This window comes from Haliotis rubra, unplaced genomic scaffold (assembly GCF_003918875.1).
Source record: "Haliotis rubra isolate DU_JTF1 unplaced genomic scaffold, ASM391887v1 Scf2, whole genome shotgun sequence".
NCBI lineage: Eukaryota > Metazoa > Mollusca > Gastropoda > Lepetellida > Haliotidae > Haliotis > Haliotis rubra.
Window position 1 is genome coordinate 4,189,917 of NW_025766002.1, and position 21,918 is coordinate 4,211,834.

The 21,918-nt window shown below is 39.6% G+C and overlaps 3 protein-coding genes across 3 annotated transcripts; all 3 read left to right on the plus strand.

The window, feature by feature from the left end:
* Positions 1–1,235: 1,235 nt before the first annotated feature.
* LOC124275270 lies at positions 1,236–3,078 on the plus strand. The gene is made up of 4 exons (XM_046710752.1): positions 1,236–1,340; positions 1,931–2,387; positions 2,490–2,654; positions 2,848–3,078. Exons 2-4 carry the CDS (start codon positions 1,938–1,940, stop codon positions 3,076–3,078), a joined length of 846 nt encoding a protein of 281 aa, XP_046566708.1. The 5' UTR covers positions 1,236–1,340; positions 1,931–1,937.
* A 3,027-nt stretch (positions 3,079–6,105) lies between these two features.
* Positions 6,106–9,500, plus strand: LOC124275379. Its single transcript, XM_046710909.1, has 5 exons — positions 6,106–6,164; positions 6,667–7,123; positions 7,569–7,733; positions 7,917–8,150; positions 8,492–9,500. The coding sequence occupies exons 2-5, from the start codon at positions 6,674–6,676 to the stop codon at positions 9,020–9,022; spliced, it is 1,380 nt and encodes a 459-aa protein (XP_046566865.1). The 5' UTR covers positions 6,106–6,164; positions 6,667–6,673; the 3' UTR covers positions 9,023–9,500.
* Positions 9,501–13,062: 3,562 nt separating this feature from the next.
* On the plus strand, positions 13,063–15,722 carry LOC124275378. The gene is made up of 5 exons (XM_046710907.1): positions 13,063–13,166; positions 13,437–13,890; positions 14,044–14,208; positions 14,336–14,572; positions 14,739–15,722. The coding sequence occupies exons 2-5, from the start codon at positions 13,444–13,446 to the stop codon at positions 15,267–15,269; spliced, it is 1,380 nt and encodes a 459-aa protein (XP_046566863.1). The 5' UTR covers positions 13,063–13,166; positions 13,437–13,443; the 3' UTR covers positions 15,270–15,722.
* Positions 15,723–21,918: the final 6,196 nt, after the last annotated feature.

A 21,918-nucleotide genomic window follows, 5' to 3' on the forward strand; every position in this document is an offset into this window, starting at 1 on the left:
ACATTTACGATAACAGCAGAGTAAGTCACTGCACAACATCGTTCACTGAAGGGAACAATCAAATATGGTTCTGTTGCTAAACACGCGACATTAAGAAACGCTTCCAAATGCCGTGTGAGAACTACAGGACGTGTTCGAGCGATATAATTTAAGAAGCTATGAACGGCTTTCGCGAAGGTTGGCATAGAACCCAGTTTATGAGTTTCAACTACACTTAGATTATTGGGTAGTGGTTTGATACTGGTATGTGTGGGGCGGTGGGGTAGCCTAGTGGTTAAAGCACTCGCTGGTCACGCCGAAGGCCCGGGTTCGATTCCCCACATGTGTACAATGTGTGACACTCATTTCTGGTGTCCTCCGCCGTGATATTGCTGGAATATTGCTACAAGCGTAAAACTGAACTCACTCACTCACTCACTGGTATGTGTGTGTGCGTGTCACCGTGTGTGAGAGATGGACACACACATACCACGAGACAGAGAGAAACAAGGGACAGTGAGAGGGACACAGGCAGAGGGCTCTGTGTGTGTGTGTGTGTGTGTGTGTGTGTGCCTGAGAGTGTGTGTGCCTGAGAGTGTGTGTGCGTGTGTGTGTGTGCGTGTGTGTGTGTGTGTGTGTGTGCGTGTGTGTGTGTGTGTGTGTGTGTGTGTGTGTGTGTGTGTGTGTGTGTGTGTGTGTGTGTGTGTGTGTGTGTGTGTGTGTGTGTGCCTGAGAGTGGATGTGTGTTTAAGAGAGACGCAGCTTCAGGGTGAGAGAGAGCGTTTGCCTTCATGTCAGTATTTGGAGTATATCTATATTCACAAGTTTTATATCAATCAAGTTCAAAATACACATTTAGAATGACAGCCATACAACAACCGATATTTGCATGACAGTTTCCCGAATAATTGTTTGGTTGGATAATGTGATCACTGTCGACCACGACAATCCATGACGTCTAACAGGAAGAGTGAATGCCAAGGCAACAAATTCATATGGTTGGCTGAAAGGAAGTAAATTAACTACATTTCTGTCTGAATGTTATCTGACTTTGCACACCACGTGCCAGCTGTTGTAGAAATGATTGGACGAAGAATGTCATGTACTAGAATGTTCCTCAGCATCCCCTTTCGGAAATGCCTCTGCTTTGGATTGGGAGTGCGTTTTGTTTCTGCTTATTTTAGTGACAGATAATATGAGACTGATAGCCAAAATGCAACAGCAAAACAGTTCAATAACGACCAGTCGAGTATATCTGGGTCATCACCCCGTCCCTGACTGACTCTCGATGTGAGGGTACGCTTTCCACCCGACTGACAGTCCAGCAATAACGAAATTCAAGTACCGGTGTTACCCCAAAGGTGAAATTCTGTATTTTATTGTTGATGACAAATTCTGTGATGTTGTAGGTAATGGTTTGTATCTTGAAGAGATACTCGGGACTCTCAGGACTCACCGTGCTTGCTGTAGTTCAATGTACACGGATCAATGTCATGCATAGACAAGAAACAGAAGCCTTGAAATACGAACAAGAAACATAGAGATAATTATAAGAAAATCGACAGATACCCAAAACATAAGCGCACCACAAGTTCAAACTGGACAAATGTCAGCGAGTGCTCCTTGTCACCCCTAATCCTGTGTAAACACTGACTGGCTCGCTGAGGAAGATCATTTTTCCACCACGGGCCCTACAGTTCAGATTTATCACGGGACAGGGGCATGTAATATAACAAAGAAATAAAACGATTACCGTTTGTCTTACAAACATTGTAATTAAACAAAGCATGGGATAGTGTATCTAAAACAATGCTTACCTGGCTTAAATGTAGTCTAAATGCAGTACTGTACAAAGCTCTGCATTGGAAAAAAGAAAATAAATGAATTTCATTTCAGTGGTCATTAATATTGTTCATTGTTGATTTTCAAAATCAGTCATATTATTCCATAGATTAAAAATGGCTGTAGTTCTTCCTGGTGGACTTATGGAGATTGTCTTCTCCTTCGACACAACCGGTTCCATGAACGCCTGTCTGACCGAAATTAGAGGTCGACTCCAGGACATAATACAGCGACTCCAGGCTGACATCCCCGCCATCAGAATGGCCGTCTTCGCCCACGGTGACTACTGTACCAAATCATCATATGTCACAAAATGGATCGACTTCTCCACTGACGTCAAGAAACTCTGCGACTTCGTCATGAACGTCAAAGGTACCGGGGGCACTGATGATGGCGGCGAGTGTTACGAGCTTGTTCTCAGACAGGTTGGGGAAAATTTGTCATGGACACCAGGATCCAACCGAGCCCTGGTCCTTGTCGGGGACGACAACCCCCATGAACCAAATTTCAGAGCTAATAAACGAAAGATAGACTGGAGAGAGGAGATTCGAACTCTCCACACAATGGTAAGTAGATTTTTTCCCAATTGTTTCAAACATCATAATCGTATTCATATAGCACATGAAGAGTATTGTATGCCCGATATATTCACAAATCTTTATTTCCAGGGAATAAAGATTTACGGAGTCGAGTGTGATAACTGGGCTACGATATTCTACCGGACTATTTCCAAAGAGACAGAATGTCGACATCTTAAAATCGAAAACTTTACTGATATATTTGACTTCCTCATGGCCATCTGCGACAGGGAACATGGAGCAGAAATCTTTCATGTAAGTTGAACAAATTTCTCTTTTCTTTCATATCTGCCGCTGTATCCTAATTTCAATAAAGGCCTCTATGGTTTGTAATTTCCCTTGGTTTGGCTCTAACAGCAATGTTTGGTTTATCTGTGCAGTAAGCACAGAAATGGAAGTAATGTTTGCATCACTACGGGATGGAGTATCCTCCCCTCCCCTGCCAAAGACGAAGACGTCAGCTGGCGTTCCTGAGAAAGATGAGACAGCACCAGTCTTAAAGACGACGACATCCATGCAAGGAGTCAAACAGGCCAGGAAGAATGCTACTGTTGCTGTCAAGGAAAAGTTGAAGGTTCCCCGTTTGAAGAAAACAGCATCCAGTCGAGGGGTCCAAAAGTCTAAACGTAGGTCAACCAGAACACCGAGAACCAAATCACTGAAGGTGAAGGGAAAATAACATTTTCAGTTGTTCGTATTTTGATGCTTGATTGAAAATTTGACTGTTTATATGATTTCTTTACATTTGTAATTCCAGAAATAAAATATATTGTGACCCTCTCCTGAGAAGAGAGGAAGGCTGTGAGAAAGACTTCTGCTTCAGAAACATGAACCGGTCACCTTGGTTCAGAGTTGCCTCCCCTAAAGTTCCCATAGTTGACATAGGTTAGAAATTGAAAAGACAAAATGTGTATCATTTCTTAATTATCTGTCCTGCCTTCATTGACTTAAGATGTAATTATCAGTTACTGCAATCCTATGTATTTCCCAACATATTAAATTTAAATCTTTGTTATGATTCCAAAAATGTAGATATTTCCTTGAATACTGCAAAATATGTGTCTCGTGCATTAGAAACAAGGAAAATAATTTGTCACATTAAGATTATATATGCTGTGCATGCTTCCATTGTTATCTTTATATTTCATGTCTGTACCGATGAGGTGGTTTTTTTGTACACATAGGCCTATGGCCTCACAGTACTGGAATTAAAGATAAGATTTGATTTGATTTGACTTCCAAGTCCTATGATTATGCTTGAGTTGTCTCTGATAACGCTCCCATGCTTGCCATGTGTACAATTATGCAGCTGAAGGAGAAATATAAACACGGTATAGATTGTGCGCAAGAAGAAAATTACTTATTTCATGACACTAAATGAATCTGTAAGAATTCATCTCTATGTCCCTTGTCGGATGTTTCATGCAAACTTAAAGTTAAAGTTGACAGGGTTGGCTGCATGGCATTGTATCCCGATTTTGGCTCATGCTGTCACTCACTAGTTTTATATGAAGGCTTTGAAGGTGAATTATTCATTACTGTGATTTTAAACATATATAATGCAGATATATGCACACTTAGACGTCTGTGAGGATATAGACATATACTGAGGCGAACAAATAAGGGAACAAATAATAGTACAAGTGTTCCTTTATCCTTTTCCAGGTTTCGCTGTAAGCTTTGTATTGTGCACTGTTGGTGAAATTCTGATTATAAATAAAGGAACCATGCGATGAAGTGGTGTTCCCTTATTTGTTTCCTTCAGTATACTTGCGCATATCCACATACACACAGGCTGATACACAAACACTGACAGACACTTTGGTCTACACATGTTAACTTCTTGCGTACATACACACATGCGCACAAACGACACACCAACCAATTATCACACTGTGGTACACCCCCATGAATGTGGGCACTCTTGCCATCTGAATGGAAGTTCCAGACATACTGATGCATGCACATGCAATTGCACTAACATGCATTCGTAGTCCAGTGAATTGTTCGTCTGGCCAGAGAGTGGAAGGACTGTGGTTGGATAGTCACCGGTCATATACCCACATTCAAACACACGCGCACACTCACAGACACGCACACACACACACACACACGCACGCGCGCACGCACGCACGCACGCGTATCATGGAACGGTTTTTACACTTCACCTCACTGGTTCCCACACTCAGTCTAAATTCATACCCAGACACACAAGCTACTACAAAAAGAGTGTTCTCGCTTTTACTTTCTTCCTTAAGCACGTTATTCATCACATATATTTTGCTATGCATTCCTGGCAGTATTCAAGGGGAATTTGGTGTAATTATGTAAATACTTGTGTAAGGGTTGGCGGCATTGAAAACAATAACCTCACTTGATCTTTTGATCTAAAGGGTTTCCACAGTGATATTACATCTGCATGTTGAAACAGTACGCGATGCTTGGCGCAAGTATCGGAAGGTTAAATCTGTGCACATTGTGCTTCATGTAACAATGTTTAGTGAATACATAACATTGAGAAAGTATATTATCGTTGTTCCGACAATGCTTTAACCAACATTAGGAATATAATCGACTGTACCTCAAACAATTATTTACTATCAGTGCGTTGTTACTGCACACGTTTTATTTATTAAACACACGTCTCAACAGGCCTGGCAATTCCTGGCAAGTGATCTCACCACACAATCTGCTCTGAGGTAAATCACAATCTGAATATATTGCTTTTAAAAGTGTATATTTCCAACCATCTCCAGTCTAGCCATATTTTGATTCGCCCTGTTGATCTGTAATATGATTGTGATAACTATCTCATAAATTAAAACAATTGAAGGGTGTGACAACCATTATTGGCATGAGTATATTTGGGAAATCATCAGTCATTGATAGAAATAAAAATAACACATGTCATGTGACTAAAACATTCCAGCGCCTCACAGGCAGGTTGAGTTATCCGGGGTAATAATGTGCTGTCTGCGCTATGAGCATGCTGTCGGTGTGGATTTAGCGCAATATAAATGGACTGATGATTATTACGTTTGAATAAAAGAGACTAAACCCTTTCCACAGTCGTAAGAAATATCTGCTAAAAGCAGAGTCGATTGTACAATTGTGACTATGTCATGAGTATATATTGTTTCAGCAATATTACAGCTGTACGATGCTGTTTCTAAACAAATCGGGTCTGGACCAGACAATTGTCACCATGCGAAACGATGACAGAGCATGTATTTATGAATCACTATCAAATAGTAATGATACCTTTACTGAGGCCTTGAATGATGTAAACTTGATCAAACAACTTCTGAGCAAGAGTCCCATGACGCTCTTTGAAATCCTGATGAAAAGAGCACGCTCGACTGTACCTCAAACAATTATTTACTATCAGTGCGTTGTTACTGCACACGTTTTATTTATTAAACACACGTCTCAACAGGCCTGGCAATTCCTGGCAAGTGATATCACCACACAATCTGCTCTGAGGTAAATCACAATCTGAATATATTGCTTTTAAAAGTGTATATTTCCAACCATCTCCAGTCTAGCCATATTTTGATTCGCCCTGTTGATCTGTAATATGATTGTGATAACTATCTCATAAATGTACACATTCAACCTGAGACTATTTGTCCAAACGCAACCACAGATCAGGTCAGAACATGTCGATTGAGACAGCTAGGTCACCACGTGAATTTATCAGAGGACTATAACTTGATATAAAAGGTGGGCGGCTAACCGTACAGGCTTGTAATAGTGAACCTGAAGGTAAACTCAGTTATATACGTGATTTTAATTTGATATGTATCAATTGTTTTGAAGTTCTTCATAATCATTTTATACAAATCTATACGTACAAATATAGAAATATTCACATAATCAACCGGTTCCTATATATGCTCGATATGTTCGATCGCTATTTCAGTATGTGTATTTATCATCCTAATACAAATTTACTTGAAACCCACACGCTATTTTTTACTTATATATTCACAATCGAGAAATGCTCAGTTTTGTTCAAATGGTATTTACACAGTTCGTTTGTTGTTAATTACATTACTCAGCAACATTCCTGCCATATCACCGCAGACTGTAATTACTCTGGACTAGAGAATCCAGTGATCAAAATCATGATCATCGATCTACGCAATTGACCACCAAATCCCGTTAGTCCCTTCTTACGACATGCATGGGTCGCTACAGAAAATTGTAACCCTGAACTTCACAGTTGGGTATTTACGCAGAGGCAATATCATTTATTACTTCACAGGGCAGATATGGCACTACTCCCTCCTGCTGGACTCCCGGAGATTGTCTTCTCCTTTGACACAACCGGATCTATGAGAAGCTGTCTGGCTGAAGTCCGAGGTCGACTCCAGGACATGATACAGCGACTCCAGGCAGACATCCCCGCCATTAGAATTGCCGTCTTCGCACACGGTGACTACTGTACCTCATCCGTATACGTCACAAAGTGGATCGACTTCACCACTGACGTCAAGGAACTCTGCGACTTCGTCATGAACGTCGAAGAAACAGAAGGCATCGGAGACGGTGGCGAGTGTTACGAGCTTGTTCTCAGACAAGTTGGGGAGGAGTTGTCATGGACACCAGGATCTAACCGTGTTCTTGTCGTTGTCGGGGATGATGAACCCCACGGTCCGAACTTCAGAGGCAATACACAAAAGATAAACTGGAGAGAGGAGACAAAAACTCTTAAGAAAATGGTAAGCCCAATTCCTCTCAATTTCTTAACTGTGTACCCGTTGATGCTACAACTAAACACGTTGTGGTAAGTTCTTTAAGTGGCATTTTGAAGTTGGTGTTTTGAACGTGGAGAGTTCTATGGCTGTAAAACTTTATAGTTAATGCGAGCGACGTTTCTGTGTAGCTACTAACACCCTTGTCAACCATGCTTGCAGAAGTTGCATATCCATATAACTAACGCCGATACACTTGCTTGATATTATTTCTGCAAGTGTGGTTGACAACGGTGTTACTAGCTAGACCGACACGTCGCTCATATTGCTAAGAAAGAAGTTTATATCTCTCATCGACGATGTGGTGAGTTGAAATCCTATTAATCTCTGTGTTGAGACTCTTGTCACTTGATCAACAGAAAAGAACAGGATACTGACTATTACTCTTAATGTGTAATCAATGTATTTTCAGGGAGTAAAAATCTATGGCGTTCAATGCAGTGACAGAGCTACAAGGTTCTATCAGACCATTTCCAAAGAGACAAGAGGCCGGCATCTTAAATTGGACAACTTTACGAACATCTTTGACTTCCTCATGGCCATCTGCTACAGGGAGCATGGAGCAGACATCCTTCATGTAAGTTGAAATACCTGCTCTTACCTCTGTCACAAGCCTCTTCAAGACTTTCAAGTTTGCAGTTTGACTTCGCTTGGTTTAATCGACATATGCATAAGAACGTCTCACCTCATATCATTCTATTCTTCAAGCACACTACACAGTCCTCTGCTTATCAGTGAGATTCGTCCTTTCCTTTACCAGGTGTATGAGAAAGAAGTTCGAGCCCGTCGTGTTGATGGTGCCCTCAGCGAGGACATGGAAGGAATGTTTACATCCCTGCGTGATGGAAAGGTCTCCCCTCCTCCACGAAAAAAGACTATTACAATCGGTGCCGCAAAGAAAAAGGATCTCAGTGCTTCCACCTTAAAGAAAACAGCAACCAACAAAAGAGTCCTTAAGGCCAAACCTAAATCAATCAGAACGAAATCAGTAAAGGTAAAGTCTTCTATTATATATTTTAAATCGATGACACTGTTTAGTTTGTAGTAGATATTCGACTATGGTAAATTGAGGCAGTCTCAAATGAAAACTTCATATTAACATTTATTTGGCTATTACAAGTTTAGGGGCGGTGGGGTAGCCTAGTGGTTAAAGCGTTGGCTCGTCACGCCGAAGACCCGGGTTCGAATCCCCACATGGGTACAATGTGTGAAGCCCATTTCTGGTGTCCCCCGCCGTGATATTGCTGGAATATTGCTAAAAGCGGCGTAAAACCAAACTCAGTCAGTCAGTATTACAAGTTTAGTGAAACACATGATGCAATTTCATTATTTCAGAAACGAGCAAAAATTGTTGCACCTGTTTTGAGAAGAGAGGAAGTCTTTGACAACAACTTCAGCTTGAGAAACTTGGACTGGTCACATTGGATCAAGGTTATCTCCCCTAATATTCCACTCAAACTGGGTGTTCAATGGGAGAAAAGACGATGTACCAACTCTGGATTCAGGAAGAAGACGGTCTTCAAGCTCAGCAACAATAAACCAGCTCTCTACGAGGTTGGTGTTCAGAAAACCCCATACGGACGAAAGTTCGTAGTATTTAGCAAGTTCTGTCGCCATATTCCCGATAATGTTAACTGGGAAACACGGCTATTCGGAAACAAAAATGTTAAAGTTCAGGTCAACAATGTTCTGTCTCAGAACTGCAGTGTTTATGTGCGGAGGGTGGTGTACAGAAGAGCATCAAGTCACCTTAAAACTGTAGCATTGCTAAAATCTTATGACTATGCATGGCGACGTCCAAGATCACGCTCTTGTGCCCGAAATGTGTACAAGCAAACCTGCACAATCTCATCAAGCAAATTGTAATTGTCTCTGAGCATGCATTGAAAATTTGACTTTCAAGTTTTCAGTTTGACTTCGCATGGTTTAATCGACATATGCATAAGAACGTGTCACCTCATATCATTCTACTCACCAATGGTTGACCTGTTTTCTGGTGTCACCCGTCGTGGTGTTGCTAGAATATTGCGGCCTAAACGTAAACCCACTGACTCACTCACTCTAAGGGTCAGTGTCGTAGCCACATTGTTTACACGTTCACTGGATTTAGCCGAAAACCGGACTGGCGGCCTCAAACAATATTCACTCAGTCACTCACTCGTCCTCGCTTATCGAGATAACATTTGTTATTAAAATGCATGAGTGATAAAGAGCGTGTCCGAGTCACTGTGAACTATTGTGCTAATTCTGTTGTTTATTTTTTTGTGTGTGATAATGAGCAGTGTGATGTGGTGATCAATAAAGGTATGTAATATGAAAATCTGAATAAACGTATGAACTAAAATGTGCATATTGCTGTTTTTCTTAATTGCAGACTCAAGAAAGAATATTTGGCTAATCATATAGTTGTTCTAATAACGACGTAAATGCATTGTTTAATATCGCATAGCCATGGTGGTATTTTTGTTTAAAGATAACTTATACTGATGTACAGTCTGCCACAAAACTAAAACGTTCTGCAATATCAACCAATAGCATATATACAACGTTTGCTTAAACCAGTCACATAATTGGACATTCGACTAATCATTCTTCATGTATCACATACTTATGAACACAAGACCATAATTATTCTTTCTCTGGTTCATACAGGTATATCCGTGAAGGTCCGGGTTAGAATTAATCTTCAGTAACCCATGCTTGTCCTAAGAGGCGACTAACGGGATCGGGTGGTCAGACTCGCTGACTTGGTTAACACACGTCATCGGTTCCCAGTTGTGTAGATCGATGCTCATGCTGTTGAACACTGGGTTGTCTGGTCCAGACTCGAATATTTACAGACCGCCGCCATATAACTTGAATATTGCTGAGTGCGGCGTTAAACTAAACTCACTCACTCACTCACTCACTAGCTGTTATTTCGATTCACGCATGTGAATGAGCAATGCAAAGACCTTTGTGCTCATCAGGCAGAACTGCTTTTTCACCATAAAGACAACCAGCTTTCTTTCGAAATTCATTGCACCGCGATATATTTAAGATATAATTGATGTACGGTCTCATGAATCGAATACTTCAGAGAGAAACTGAACAATCCACTACTATTATTATTCATATGTTAAACGGAAGAATATTTTGTTTCTGACACATATCATGGAAATACATCTTCCGGCATTTCCATTTGGAAACGTTTTCAATCTCCTACAGTATTAATGCTCTTTGAGTATGCTTTATTTGTGAAAACCGACATATCCTTGTAAACGGACGATCTAACTATATCTCTAAAAGGTGAAAGTGCAATATCCATAAGCAAAATACACACCTGCCATAGTGGTATATATTTCACTTTATGTACTCTTGTCCAGCAAACGTCTTCTTCTTCAGATTTTATTCTCGTTCCAAACTGAAACACAGAAACTAAATCTGTTATCTAGTGTTGTGGAACTGTTCCATTGAAAAAGTTATATATTTTTTATATATCGTTTGATACCTCTTTTAAATCGTATGATATAGCATTGTAGCTATACCAACTTGTTGACGGGTATGGAGATACGGACGTTTCGTACACTTTCATGTGATCAAAAATGATCATTGTAATGTGTACACATTAAAGGAAATACATGTACATAACTAAGTGCATCAAGTTCTGGCTTATTCTACTGCATATGCCAAACTATAGATACCCTGAAGCCTGCTACAGTATGTCGGTACAGCTGGATAGAGTGGGGAGGATAACCTGGGCTACTTATGTGGAGACACTGCTTGACCACCTAGGATTGAGCTACTCCTGGCTACAGCAGGGTGTAGGGGATGTGACCTACTTTCTATCTCTTGTTAAACAGAGGCTTACTGACAACTTCTCTCAGCAATTCTCCAGTGATTTACAGGCAAGCAGCAGGCTCACACACTACAGAGTCCTCTAATTTTAGTTGGATCAGAAAAATAGTTAATGCTGATCAGAGGGAAAAAACTGAGAATAACCCTAACCCGCTTTAGATGCTCAAATCATAAGCTTGCAGTTGAAACTGGGAAATGGGCGAAAACTGAATAAAATGAAAGATACTGTATCTATTGTTTACAACAAGTGGGCAAAAAATCATTCAGGACTAAACACATTCTATATTTATTTGTCCTCACTAAGAAGAATTAAGAACTACATATTTGCCCTGGATGAACAATCGCCACTCAAGCACAGACAACTTCATCAAAGCAATGAATCTATATTCTCTTGAAAGTGCCAAATTTAAATTGTAGCTGCAAGCAAGTGCAGATCTTCCTACCTCAGCAAAGGATAGTTTATATCTGGGAAAATGCGTGCATGTGGTTGTGTATATATATGACTGTGTACTTCAAAGTATTTTACATGTAAGTGTTTCCATGTGTGTGTGTGTGTGTGTGTGTGTGTGTGTGTGTGTGTGTGTGTGTGTGTGTGCTGTATGTGTGTATGTGAGTGTTAGTGTGTGTAAATATATTTCTTTTCCCTTTGATATATTTTTGTGTGTTCTATATATGTGTGTGTAAAGGCATGTGTAAATGTATTATTTCCTCAGATATATTTATGTGTTATATATATATATATATATATATATATATGTGTGTGTGTGTGTGTGTGTAAATGTATTATCCCCTTCTGATATATTTATGCTTGTCTCATATATTTTTCACATATTTATGCATTAATGATGTAAAAGCCTTACACTTTAGGCTGGAGGCCTATCTACAGACAAAAAACACAGTAAAAATACACCGAAGTACAGGTTATGTATGAATTAATACGGATATTCTTGACATTCTTTTCCTTGTATTTAATTTTATCATGAAAACTGATCAGGAGATACAACTGATCTTCTATATCGCATCTGCTCACAAGAGAATATACCATTACAACTGGTCAGTCCTGTTTTTCATGGGTGTGCGGAATTTGTTAAAGCAACTATTAAACGAAGTAAAAACAACCCACAGTTTTATTTTGTTTCTTTTGGAAAATGCTGTTAGCCTCTTGAAATGAAATCGTTTTGATTTGGTGGAAAATGGGTCTGGGAATGGCGAAATCTAAAGATGAAGAAACATGTCAAACCTAATTGTTTTTGGTTAAAACTCAGAGAAAACGTTTATTGTAATAATACATTGAATTAAAATTGCCAGTATATTTGTGCAAGATAGAGCATTATGTTTGACCGCCTATCATATTTGGAAACATAGTGACACTCCTTCTGGGAAGTTTTATCTCAGCAACAATAGACAAATGATTAACCACAGAGAACACAGCTGTATGCATGTTCACACACTTTGGTAAATCATAATGGTTTCCATAATAAACAGCTGAATGTAAGAACGTATTGATTAACGAAGATACGTTTGCCAAGGAAATATCTGCAATATTAATACATGTTTCACGAAGATTATGATTGATGTTCTGCCTGGCAAGTGAAGCATTCCGCGAAGCAATGATGTCACCTCAAAATGTACAAACTCTACCCATTGCGGCTATATACCGTTTACGATGAGAATATCTTCCGACAGACAGTGTAAGGAGACTGGATATAAGCAACGTATTTGAGAGAGCATGTTCATTGTTTCTGAACGCACGTTTCACATGTCGATTCTACATATGACACTTTCAACGAATGAACATTTCCTGAGTCAAAGGTGTTTTAATAACTCCCCGACTACATTTTCATCTCCAACGGCTTAATCAGGTCGTTTCCCTTGTTTCAAAAGAGACGCATAAATTAAAACGCATACACGCAAACAACGTCTGAGCCTCAAAACACAACCACAGAACAGGTCTGAACACGCCAACCGCAACAAGCCCCAGCCCGTTCCCATTGATCGCCTCACAGCCAGTATAAAAGCTGGCCGGCTCGCTGAGTAAGATCAGTTTGCTCATATACACTACTGAAAGACTTAACCGCCTGTCAGTTACTCCTAACAGGAGCACTTATAAACTGCACCTAACTGCAGGGGAACAGAACAAGAACAAAATATTTGCCTTCACCATTCAAAACAGGTAAACTGAGGAACATATTCACAGTGATAGTTTATATATACGTACAATTCTGCGTCTAGAAACATCAACAAAACGGCTTCAGATTATTCCATATTTATCTGCCTTCTTTGTAAGATAAAGGTCAGTAATTAAAATAGGTCTAATACACATTTTACAAAATCATATCAATGACAGAATTGTGAATGAATATTGATGCGCATTTCTTCATCACTTAATTGTCTTCTGTACGCATTAGGATTAATAACAGTGTTTTCAATTTTTTTTCAACAGATTCAGCATGGCTTTGCTTCCTCCTGGTGGACTTCCAGAGATTGTCTTCTCCTTCGACACAACCGGCTCTATGAGCAGTTGTCTGGCCGAAGTCCGAGGGCGACTCCAGGACATGATACAGCGACTCCAGGCTGACATCCCCGCCATCAGAATGGCCGTCTTTGCACACGGTGACTACTGTGACAAACACAACTATGTCACAAAGTGGATAGACTTTTCCACTAACGTCAAGGAACTTTGTGACTTTGTCAACAACGTCAGTAGCACTGGAGGCGGAGACTCCGACGAATGTTACGAACTCGTTCTCAGACAAGTGGGTGAGGAGTTGTCATGGACCCCTGGATCCAATCGTGCCCTCGTCATGATTGGCGACGCCAACCCCCATGAGCCAGACTACCCCGACAACAAACTCAGGATAGACTGGAGGGAAGAGATTCAAACCCTCAATAAAATGGTAAGCTGAAGGTCAAATAGAAGTTTCAACACAACGAAATACACGCATTCAAATGCTCTACACAGTGCTGAAATGCATTTTGCGTCGTAATTGTCATATTGTGTATTTTATTCATCATGTCACATTTGTCAAATCCATCTAAATCATTTCCAGGGAGTGAAGATATATGGGGTAGAGCGTGGATCTGGCACCATGGAATTCTACAAGAGAATGTCACAGGAGACAGGTGGACGCCATCTCCAACTTGACAGCTTCTCCAATGTCTTTGATTTCCTAATGGCCATCTGCTACAGGGAACATGGAGCAGACATGTTTGATGTAAGTTCGCCCTACGCTTATTTTGAACACAAAACCTAAATATTACTCATAATGGATTTAGTGAACTTTCCTCAACATAAATCATTCCCATGCTTTCCTGTTTTAACATTTGTACATGCCATTTCAGGTCTACGAGAAAGAGGTCCGAGGTCGTTGTGCTGAAGGCGCCCTCAGCAAGGACATGGAGAAAATGTTTACATCGCTACGCGATGGAGTAGCCTCCCTTCCATCGCCAAAGAAGATCACAACCGGTTGCAGTGGAAAAAATGTCACGATCCCCACTCTGAAGAAAACTACATCCTTCTCAGGAATTAGAAAGGCCAAGCCTAAATCTATCAGGAGACCAGGAACAAAATCACTGAAGGTATGTTTTATAAATGTTTGTTTTCAAAATGGATAACATTATATATTCAAATGTTCAATTGTTTGGAAAATATTGATAACCGTCATATTTACCGATTTAAGTTATACCACTGTGGCATTACTCTTCTCAAACAAATCGATAATTTGTACATAATGTATTATTTCAGAAACCAACAAAGTTTGTGACTCCTCTTTTGAGAAGAGAGGAAGTCTTTGAGAACAACTTCAGCTTAAGAGACATGGACTGGTCAGCCTGGGTCAAGGTTATTTGCCCTTTTGTTCCTCTCAAACAGGATGCACAATGGGAAAAAAGACGGGGTGCCAACCCTGGATTCAGGAGAAGAACTATCTTCAAGTCCCAGAACAATAAGCCAGCTCTCTACGAGATCAGTGTTCAGACCACCAGGTTTGGACGTAGGTGTGTGGTATTCAGCAGGTTCTGCCACCACATTCTTGATAATGTTAACTGGGAAACACGACTCCTTGGAAACAAAATTGTCAGAGCTCAGGTGAACAATGTTGTCTCTCAGAACTGCAGTGTCTATGTGCGGAGGGTGGTATATAGAAGAGCATCAGGTCACGTCAAAACAGCCGCAATGATGAAGTCCTATGACTACGCTTGGAGGCGTCTAAGATCACGATCTACTGCTCGACATGTTTACAAACAAGGCAGCACAATTTCATCAGACAAAGTATAGACTTTTTCTGAACATTGACTGATAATATCAGGTGTGTGCTGAAAGATACGCGGACATAGCTGTTTTTCCCGAGATGCCACGTATCAAACGGACGTTTCTTTCAATGTATAGAATGTATATGGAGAATGTACATATATGAAATCAGATGACATTCTTGATATTACTGGAATGAGATTTGTCATTGAAAGACAGCGATAACGAATCTCACATCATACAACTTGCTTCATGCTTTATGTGAAGGAGAGGGCATGATGTTTCATTATAGTGCTTGAATGTGGATTAGTGTGTTCATCCGAATGAAAGAGACTGATGAATGTGATCGATGTTGTACATATGTCACTGTTTGTGTTAAGGTGTATATACAACTCATTCGCTGACCTGCATTGTTTATATCTTTGGCAACATGTGCAATGTTAGTATAGGAATAAATAAAACAAACTTTTGAGAAATTAATACACATTATTTTCTTTGACAATGCATTTTACATGAGAGTGTTGTCGTAATCCGAGACATAATACGTCTGATTGCGACTTAGACTTCACTCAAATCACAAACCAAATATCAACCCTCAACTTCCATATATGTTTTAGGACAAACATCACAACGAATAAATGGAACCTTCGTCTCTGTTGGCTACAACATAAGAGATCATTAGTGAGGGTTTAAAAAGTACCATCATCGCAACAGTGCATTTTGTTGTTTACAGAGTTCAAGGTCCGTATCCAAATATTTAGTAGCGGATTCATGGTTCATTCCATACTGTCATCTTTGGTCTGTCAGTACCGTGTCCAAGCTTTGACACAAATAGTAAACGTTTACAAACTTAGTTCATCCGATGTTAAAAGCTAAAAGAAACAGAACACACCAACACTTATACAAGTTATCCAGTTTCTAATATATATTATTGTATTAAATTGTATTGGTATACATTGGGCTTCCTTTCTCCTACCTCAAGCTGATGCTCAGTTATATAACTTGAAAATGTAACTGTAATAACCAAATGGAGAAAAGTCTTAGATGATTTTATGATTAACAACAAGACGCTATTAATTCAGAGAACATTTGCCCAATATTTTGATTGTAGTTTCTATAAATTGTATTAACAATTAATGTAGTTAAACAGTAATAGCAAATGCCCACGAATATCGCCGTTATTGTTTTCTGTTAAAAGCATCACCGACATGCAATGTTACAGTGCAGACCGTGGAATATTCAGCAAGATATGTGGCCATCAGACAGAATTGCTCAGCGTAACAATCCGCGAAGTAAACACGTCACACATTCTTTGTTATATCGCTACACGACACTGCGACAATCAATATAACGGACGTGTCACTAGACGCGAGTGTGTGAATATGTTTTTACACCGCCTTTAGCAATATTCCACCAATATCACCCTGGGGGACACCAGAAACTGACTTCACACATTGTACCCATGTGGGGAATCGAACTCGGGTCTTTAGCGTGACGAACGGACTCTTTAACCAATAGGTTACCCCCACAGCTCCTATCGTGATTAACATTGTCATGACCACCAAAAGACAGTAATGATAATTATGTTCCAAACACAAATACATCGTTTATTTATTTTTACCCTTATTAAAACGTTTACGCACAAGCAACAACTGCTTGCTAACCATGACAATCTTTCTTTCCAAACTCACTGAAATATATTTGAAATATCACTGATGGTCACTATTTCTGATCTAGCTGATAAGCTGAGTATTATAAATATATGTCACTGAAACGAGAGAATATTGTGTGTCTGACATAATGTATATCATGGAAAGTTGGCTTTATTATATTGAATCATATTACTTTGGTAGCATGGGACTTTCCATGGAAATGTTTTTGTTATACTTTCAATTGCTACCTACTGTGAATCGTTTGATAAGGCATTTTCTTTTAAGTTACTTTATCAGCATGTATCGAGTTACGGTGGTAACTAACACAGAAGCTTTCAATGTTATATGTAGACAGTTAAAAAAGGATACATGGAATTTCAGTGCAAATGAAAATAGATAATAGAATGGTATTTATAATTAACTTCTTTTCCCAGGGTACATATTGTGGAAGCTAGCAAAGATAGTACAAGTGATATTTCACTTTTCACAAGGATATACCTCATATGATAGCAATGTGATTTGCAAGGTTCAGGAAAAGCATGCTAAATATGCGGACCTCGCCAATGAAATGCCTCGATTGCATCCCAAGTACACTGTCGTCAGACTCCCCATTGTTCTCGGTGCCCTTGGTTTGGTATCTTCTGATCTCTTGGCGCAGATCAGGAGAGTGCCCGAGTTCTCCACCGGGAGCACAGCCCTTCTGACATTCTGGGTAATGCAGAAGGTTGCAGTTTTGGGAAGTCTTCATATTCTCCGGAATGTTCTTGGTGGGTTCGACTAAGCAGCGTTTTCTGGGAGAAGTCCCATTTGCTGTCTGGGCTGCGTGTAGACGGGGCAAGGGCCCTGAACTGATGATGAGCCTTACCAGCCTGACTGTGCCAGGATCACCCAAACCCTCTCTGCTGCATTTTTCACGCTTCACTACTGGTATTTAAAAACACCTGGTTCAAGGAATAACTTCAAAACGTATCCTGTCAGAGGGGGTGGGATAAAAGTGAAAATTCATTACGCGGAAGGTAACATCAATTTATGCAAATGGTTTCCAAAAAGTACCGTCAGTCTGGTGAAACTGGAAAATACAACGAAACGGTATATATTTTGTGCAAAATAGTGTACAGTCTTGTAACTATGTTATATTTGCGGTTACACATTCTTAATAAAGTACAGATTCTAGTACTTTGGGGGATTGAGTCCCATACGGGATTCGAACCCACACCCTCAGAGTCAGGCACCTTAATCACCAGCACACATAGTCAGCCGCCTAATCCTCTCGGCCATCCCGGCTTCCACAAAGAATAACTTTGTCTGCTGGCTACAATTTCTTAATTCCAGAAACCATCAAAGTTTGTGACACCTCTTCTGAGAACGAACATATTTGACCTCCTCATGGCCATCTGCTACAGGGAGCATGGAGCAGACATCCTTCATGTAAGTTGAAATAACCTCTTCTCCTGTCATAGTATTTTTCATATTTCCCCACATTAAACATTAAACAACATAAAGGAAACGAAACACGTTTATCGGGGATGTTTGTTTTTCTCTTCACCAGTTATACGAGAAAGAGGTTCGAGCCCGTTGTAGGGATGGTACCCTCGGCTATGACATGGAAGGAATGTTTACATTCCTACGTGATAGAATAGCTTCCCCTGTTCAATCAACAACGACGACGACAACGATTACAAGCGGCGCCGCAGAGAAAACTGCGACGGCTTCTCCCTTAAACAAAATAACATCCATGCAGAAAGTCAGGAAACCAAAACCCAGATGCATCAGGAGGACAAGGACAAAACCTTGATGGATAAATTTAGTTATTCTGTTATGGCTTGTCAAGACGTATGATCTAACAATTTCTTAATTCCAGAAACCATCAAAGTTTGTGACACCTCTTCTGAGAAGAGAGGAGGTCTTTGAAAACAACTTCAGCTGAAGAGACATGGACTGGTCATCCTGGGTTAAAGTTATCTCCCCTGACCTTCCTCTCAAACAGAATGCACAATGGGAGAAAAGACGGGGTGTCAACCCTGGATTAAAGAGAAGGACAGTCTTCAAGTCCCAGAACAATAAGCCAACTCTCTACGAGATCAGTGTTCAGACGATCAAGTACGGGCGTAGGCGTGTGGTATTCAGCAAGTTCTGCCACCATATTCCCGATAATGTGAACTGGGAAACACAACTCCTTGGGAACAATGTTGTCAGAGCTCAGGTGAACAATGTTGTGTCTCAGAACTGCAGAGTGTTTGTGCGCAGGGTGGTATACAGAAGAGCATCAGCTCACGTCAAAACAGCTAATCAATTCTTAACCTATATTTCAAATGTAATCATTTAGTTTTTTTCAACCCAAAGAGTGAGTGGTTGAAATATGTAATAAATTATATAAAACATAATTTGAGCATTTTCTTTCGGTTATTGTCCACTAGATGAAGGAAATGAAGAGGTTCCTGTTTAGGCTTTATGTATTGGTCATCGTTAAGTTTAATTTATAATAAGTTCATATTGCTGAAATATACTCACTGCGCACACGGAAGGAGATCTGGGTCGCGAAAAGGTAAACAAAGTAATATGAAATTCTGTATAGTATTAGCATATCTCTTAAATGCTGTTCAAAATATGGGATGTTTTGAGTAGCAGCTATATGTTCACGAAAATACAACACATAGACGGTTCTTGAACAAAGTGTTACGATGTCTGAAATGGCACAGAATTTACGTCATCGAATTATTACAATGCATATTCACACAATCATGATCTTTTCTTGAAATACACACGTAGTTAATGATTTATATATTCAAAGGATCAGCTATGGTGTATTTCAGCCCTATGCAAACAAAATACATTCATCGTTGACCTGTGTGTCACAGAATCACAGAATATATTTTATCGGCTACTACTGGTCATGCAACTGATTTTCCGCGAAGCAATTTCGCCATCGCTATTTTTTAGAAACTCCTCAAATATGTCGTTCACTGAAACTGTATACATTAGTGTGAGGAGCACTGACATAAACTGTGCATTTGGGAGAGTATTTTCATCTGTTCTGAATGTGTTTCATGTGCCAAACGGAATATCACCCCATAATATCTTCCCGTCATTGGAAGCTCATCAATAACTTGTTTGTCGTAAGAGGCGGCTAACGGGCTCGGGAGGTCAGGTTCCCCAGACTTGGTTGACACATGTCATCGTTTTCCATTTGAGTAGATCGATGCTCTTGCTGTTTATCACTGGATTGTCTAGTCAAGATTCGATTATTTACAAACGGCCGCCATATAGCTGGAATATTGCTGAATGCGGCGTAAAACAACTCACTCACCCTCACTTGTAAACAGAAATTTGGGTTGAAAAAGGTACACAGAAACACAGAAGCTAAATCAGTCGACTGACATACAGTGCACGTGAACGCCATTTGTATCTGCATGTATAAGCTGCATCTAATATTAGCAGATTCATAATCCACAAGAACTAAACTAAATATCTAATGCTACCCTTTGAAAAGGTATTAAGGCATTTACAGTGTTAGTGTATATACATGCATACAAATCTGTGTCCGATAACAGCCTCACAAACCTTTTTCAAAGAACGTGCATGCGCGCATTCATTTTGTAAAGGAAAGGTGGACAACTGAATTACGTTTACTTAAACTAACGTACAGCTATTTTCTATATTTAACACACATATAGTATTAATTTAGCTATGAATACATGAATGTGCCAACTGAATAATCCGGTATGTAGAAGTAACCTCAGCAGCGGAAATGCTTAGTAGTGCTACAAATCTTCGTATCCCTTTTACGTTTTTATTTACAAAAGTACATTTACAAATTAGAATTGTTGTAATTGGAAGTATATGCATATTTCCAGTACACCAGGTGTGTTCGTAATCAAGATCATATACGTAAAATATCATAAGGATTTACACTTTCATTGTAATCAAGTTATTATCAATGCGATGCAAACTGAATGCGAATTAAGTACACTGAGCTTAATTTCCTCCAACCTTCAGCTGATGCGCAGTTTAACAATCATTAAACAATATATACCTTTATAATTATATACAGCTGACAATAACTTAAACCCATATGCATTTAATGGATTCTTCTACCTGATATGTGTTACCCTTGTTTAGTAAAACTGATTGCCTTGAAACAAGAACTTCACGATGGAGAAAGTATCTATTCTACAACCTCATTTATACGAGGTATTTACCACAACACGCTACTAATTCAGGCAATATTTGTTGTAGTTCGGTATTCCTAGCTTTGTCATTTAAAGTATTGACTTTGAAAAATAGCAACGATATGTTATGTTTTAATGTTGACCACACAGCATTCAGCGAGAGGTGTGACGAGCCATCAGGCGAAACTGTTTGCCGAGCATATCCGCGAAGTATACACGTCACACATTCTTTCTAAACTCGTTGCATTACACTGCGCTTCTCAATGAAACCGAGTCCTCAGATGACGTGCGAGGAGAAATAAACGTAAGCAATGTGTTTGCGAGATATTTTCTAAAGGTCATGAACGCTTTTCTTGTATTAAACGCCACCATGATATGAAGATACTTGGTATCACATTGTATAATTTAGAAAGACCACAAAAATAGTAATGCATAGACTTATGTTAAGAACAAAACAGAAAATACATTTTTGAAATGTTATTAATGCAAAAAACAATTTGATCAATGTAATATTATCAAAACATCATCAAGGAACAACTATCAGCAATGTGTCATCTAGCTGCTATTTCGATTCACACATGTGAATGAGAAATGCAAAGACCTTTGTGCTCATCAGGCAGAACTGCATATTCACCATGAAGACAACCAGGTTTCTTTCGAAATTCATTGCACCGCGATATTTAAAATATAATTGATGTACAGTCTGATGAATCGAATATTGTAGTTATCTATATACTTCAGAGAGAAACTGAACAATCCACTAATATTATTATTTATATGTTAAACGTAAGAATATTCTGACCCTTATCATGGAAACTACATCTTCCGGCATTTCCATTTAGAAACGTTTTCAAT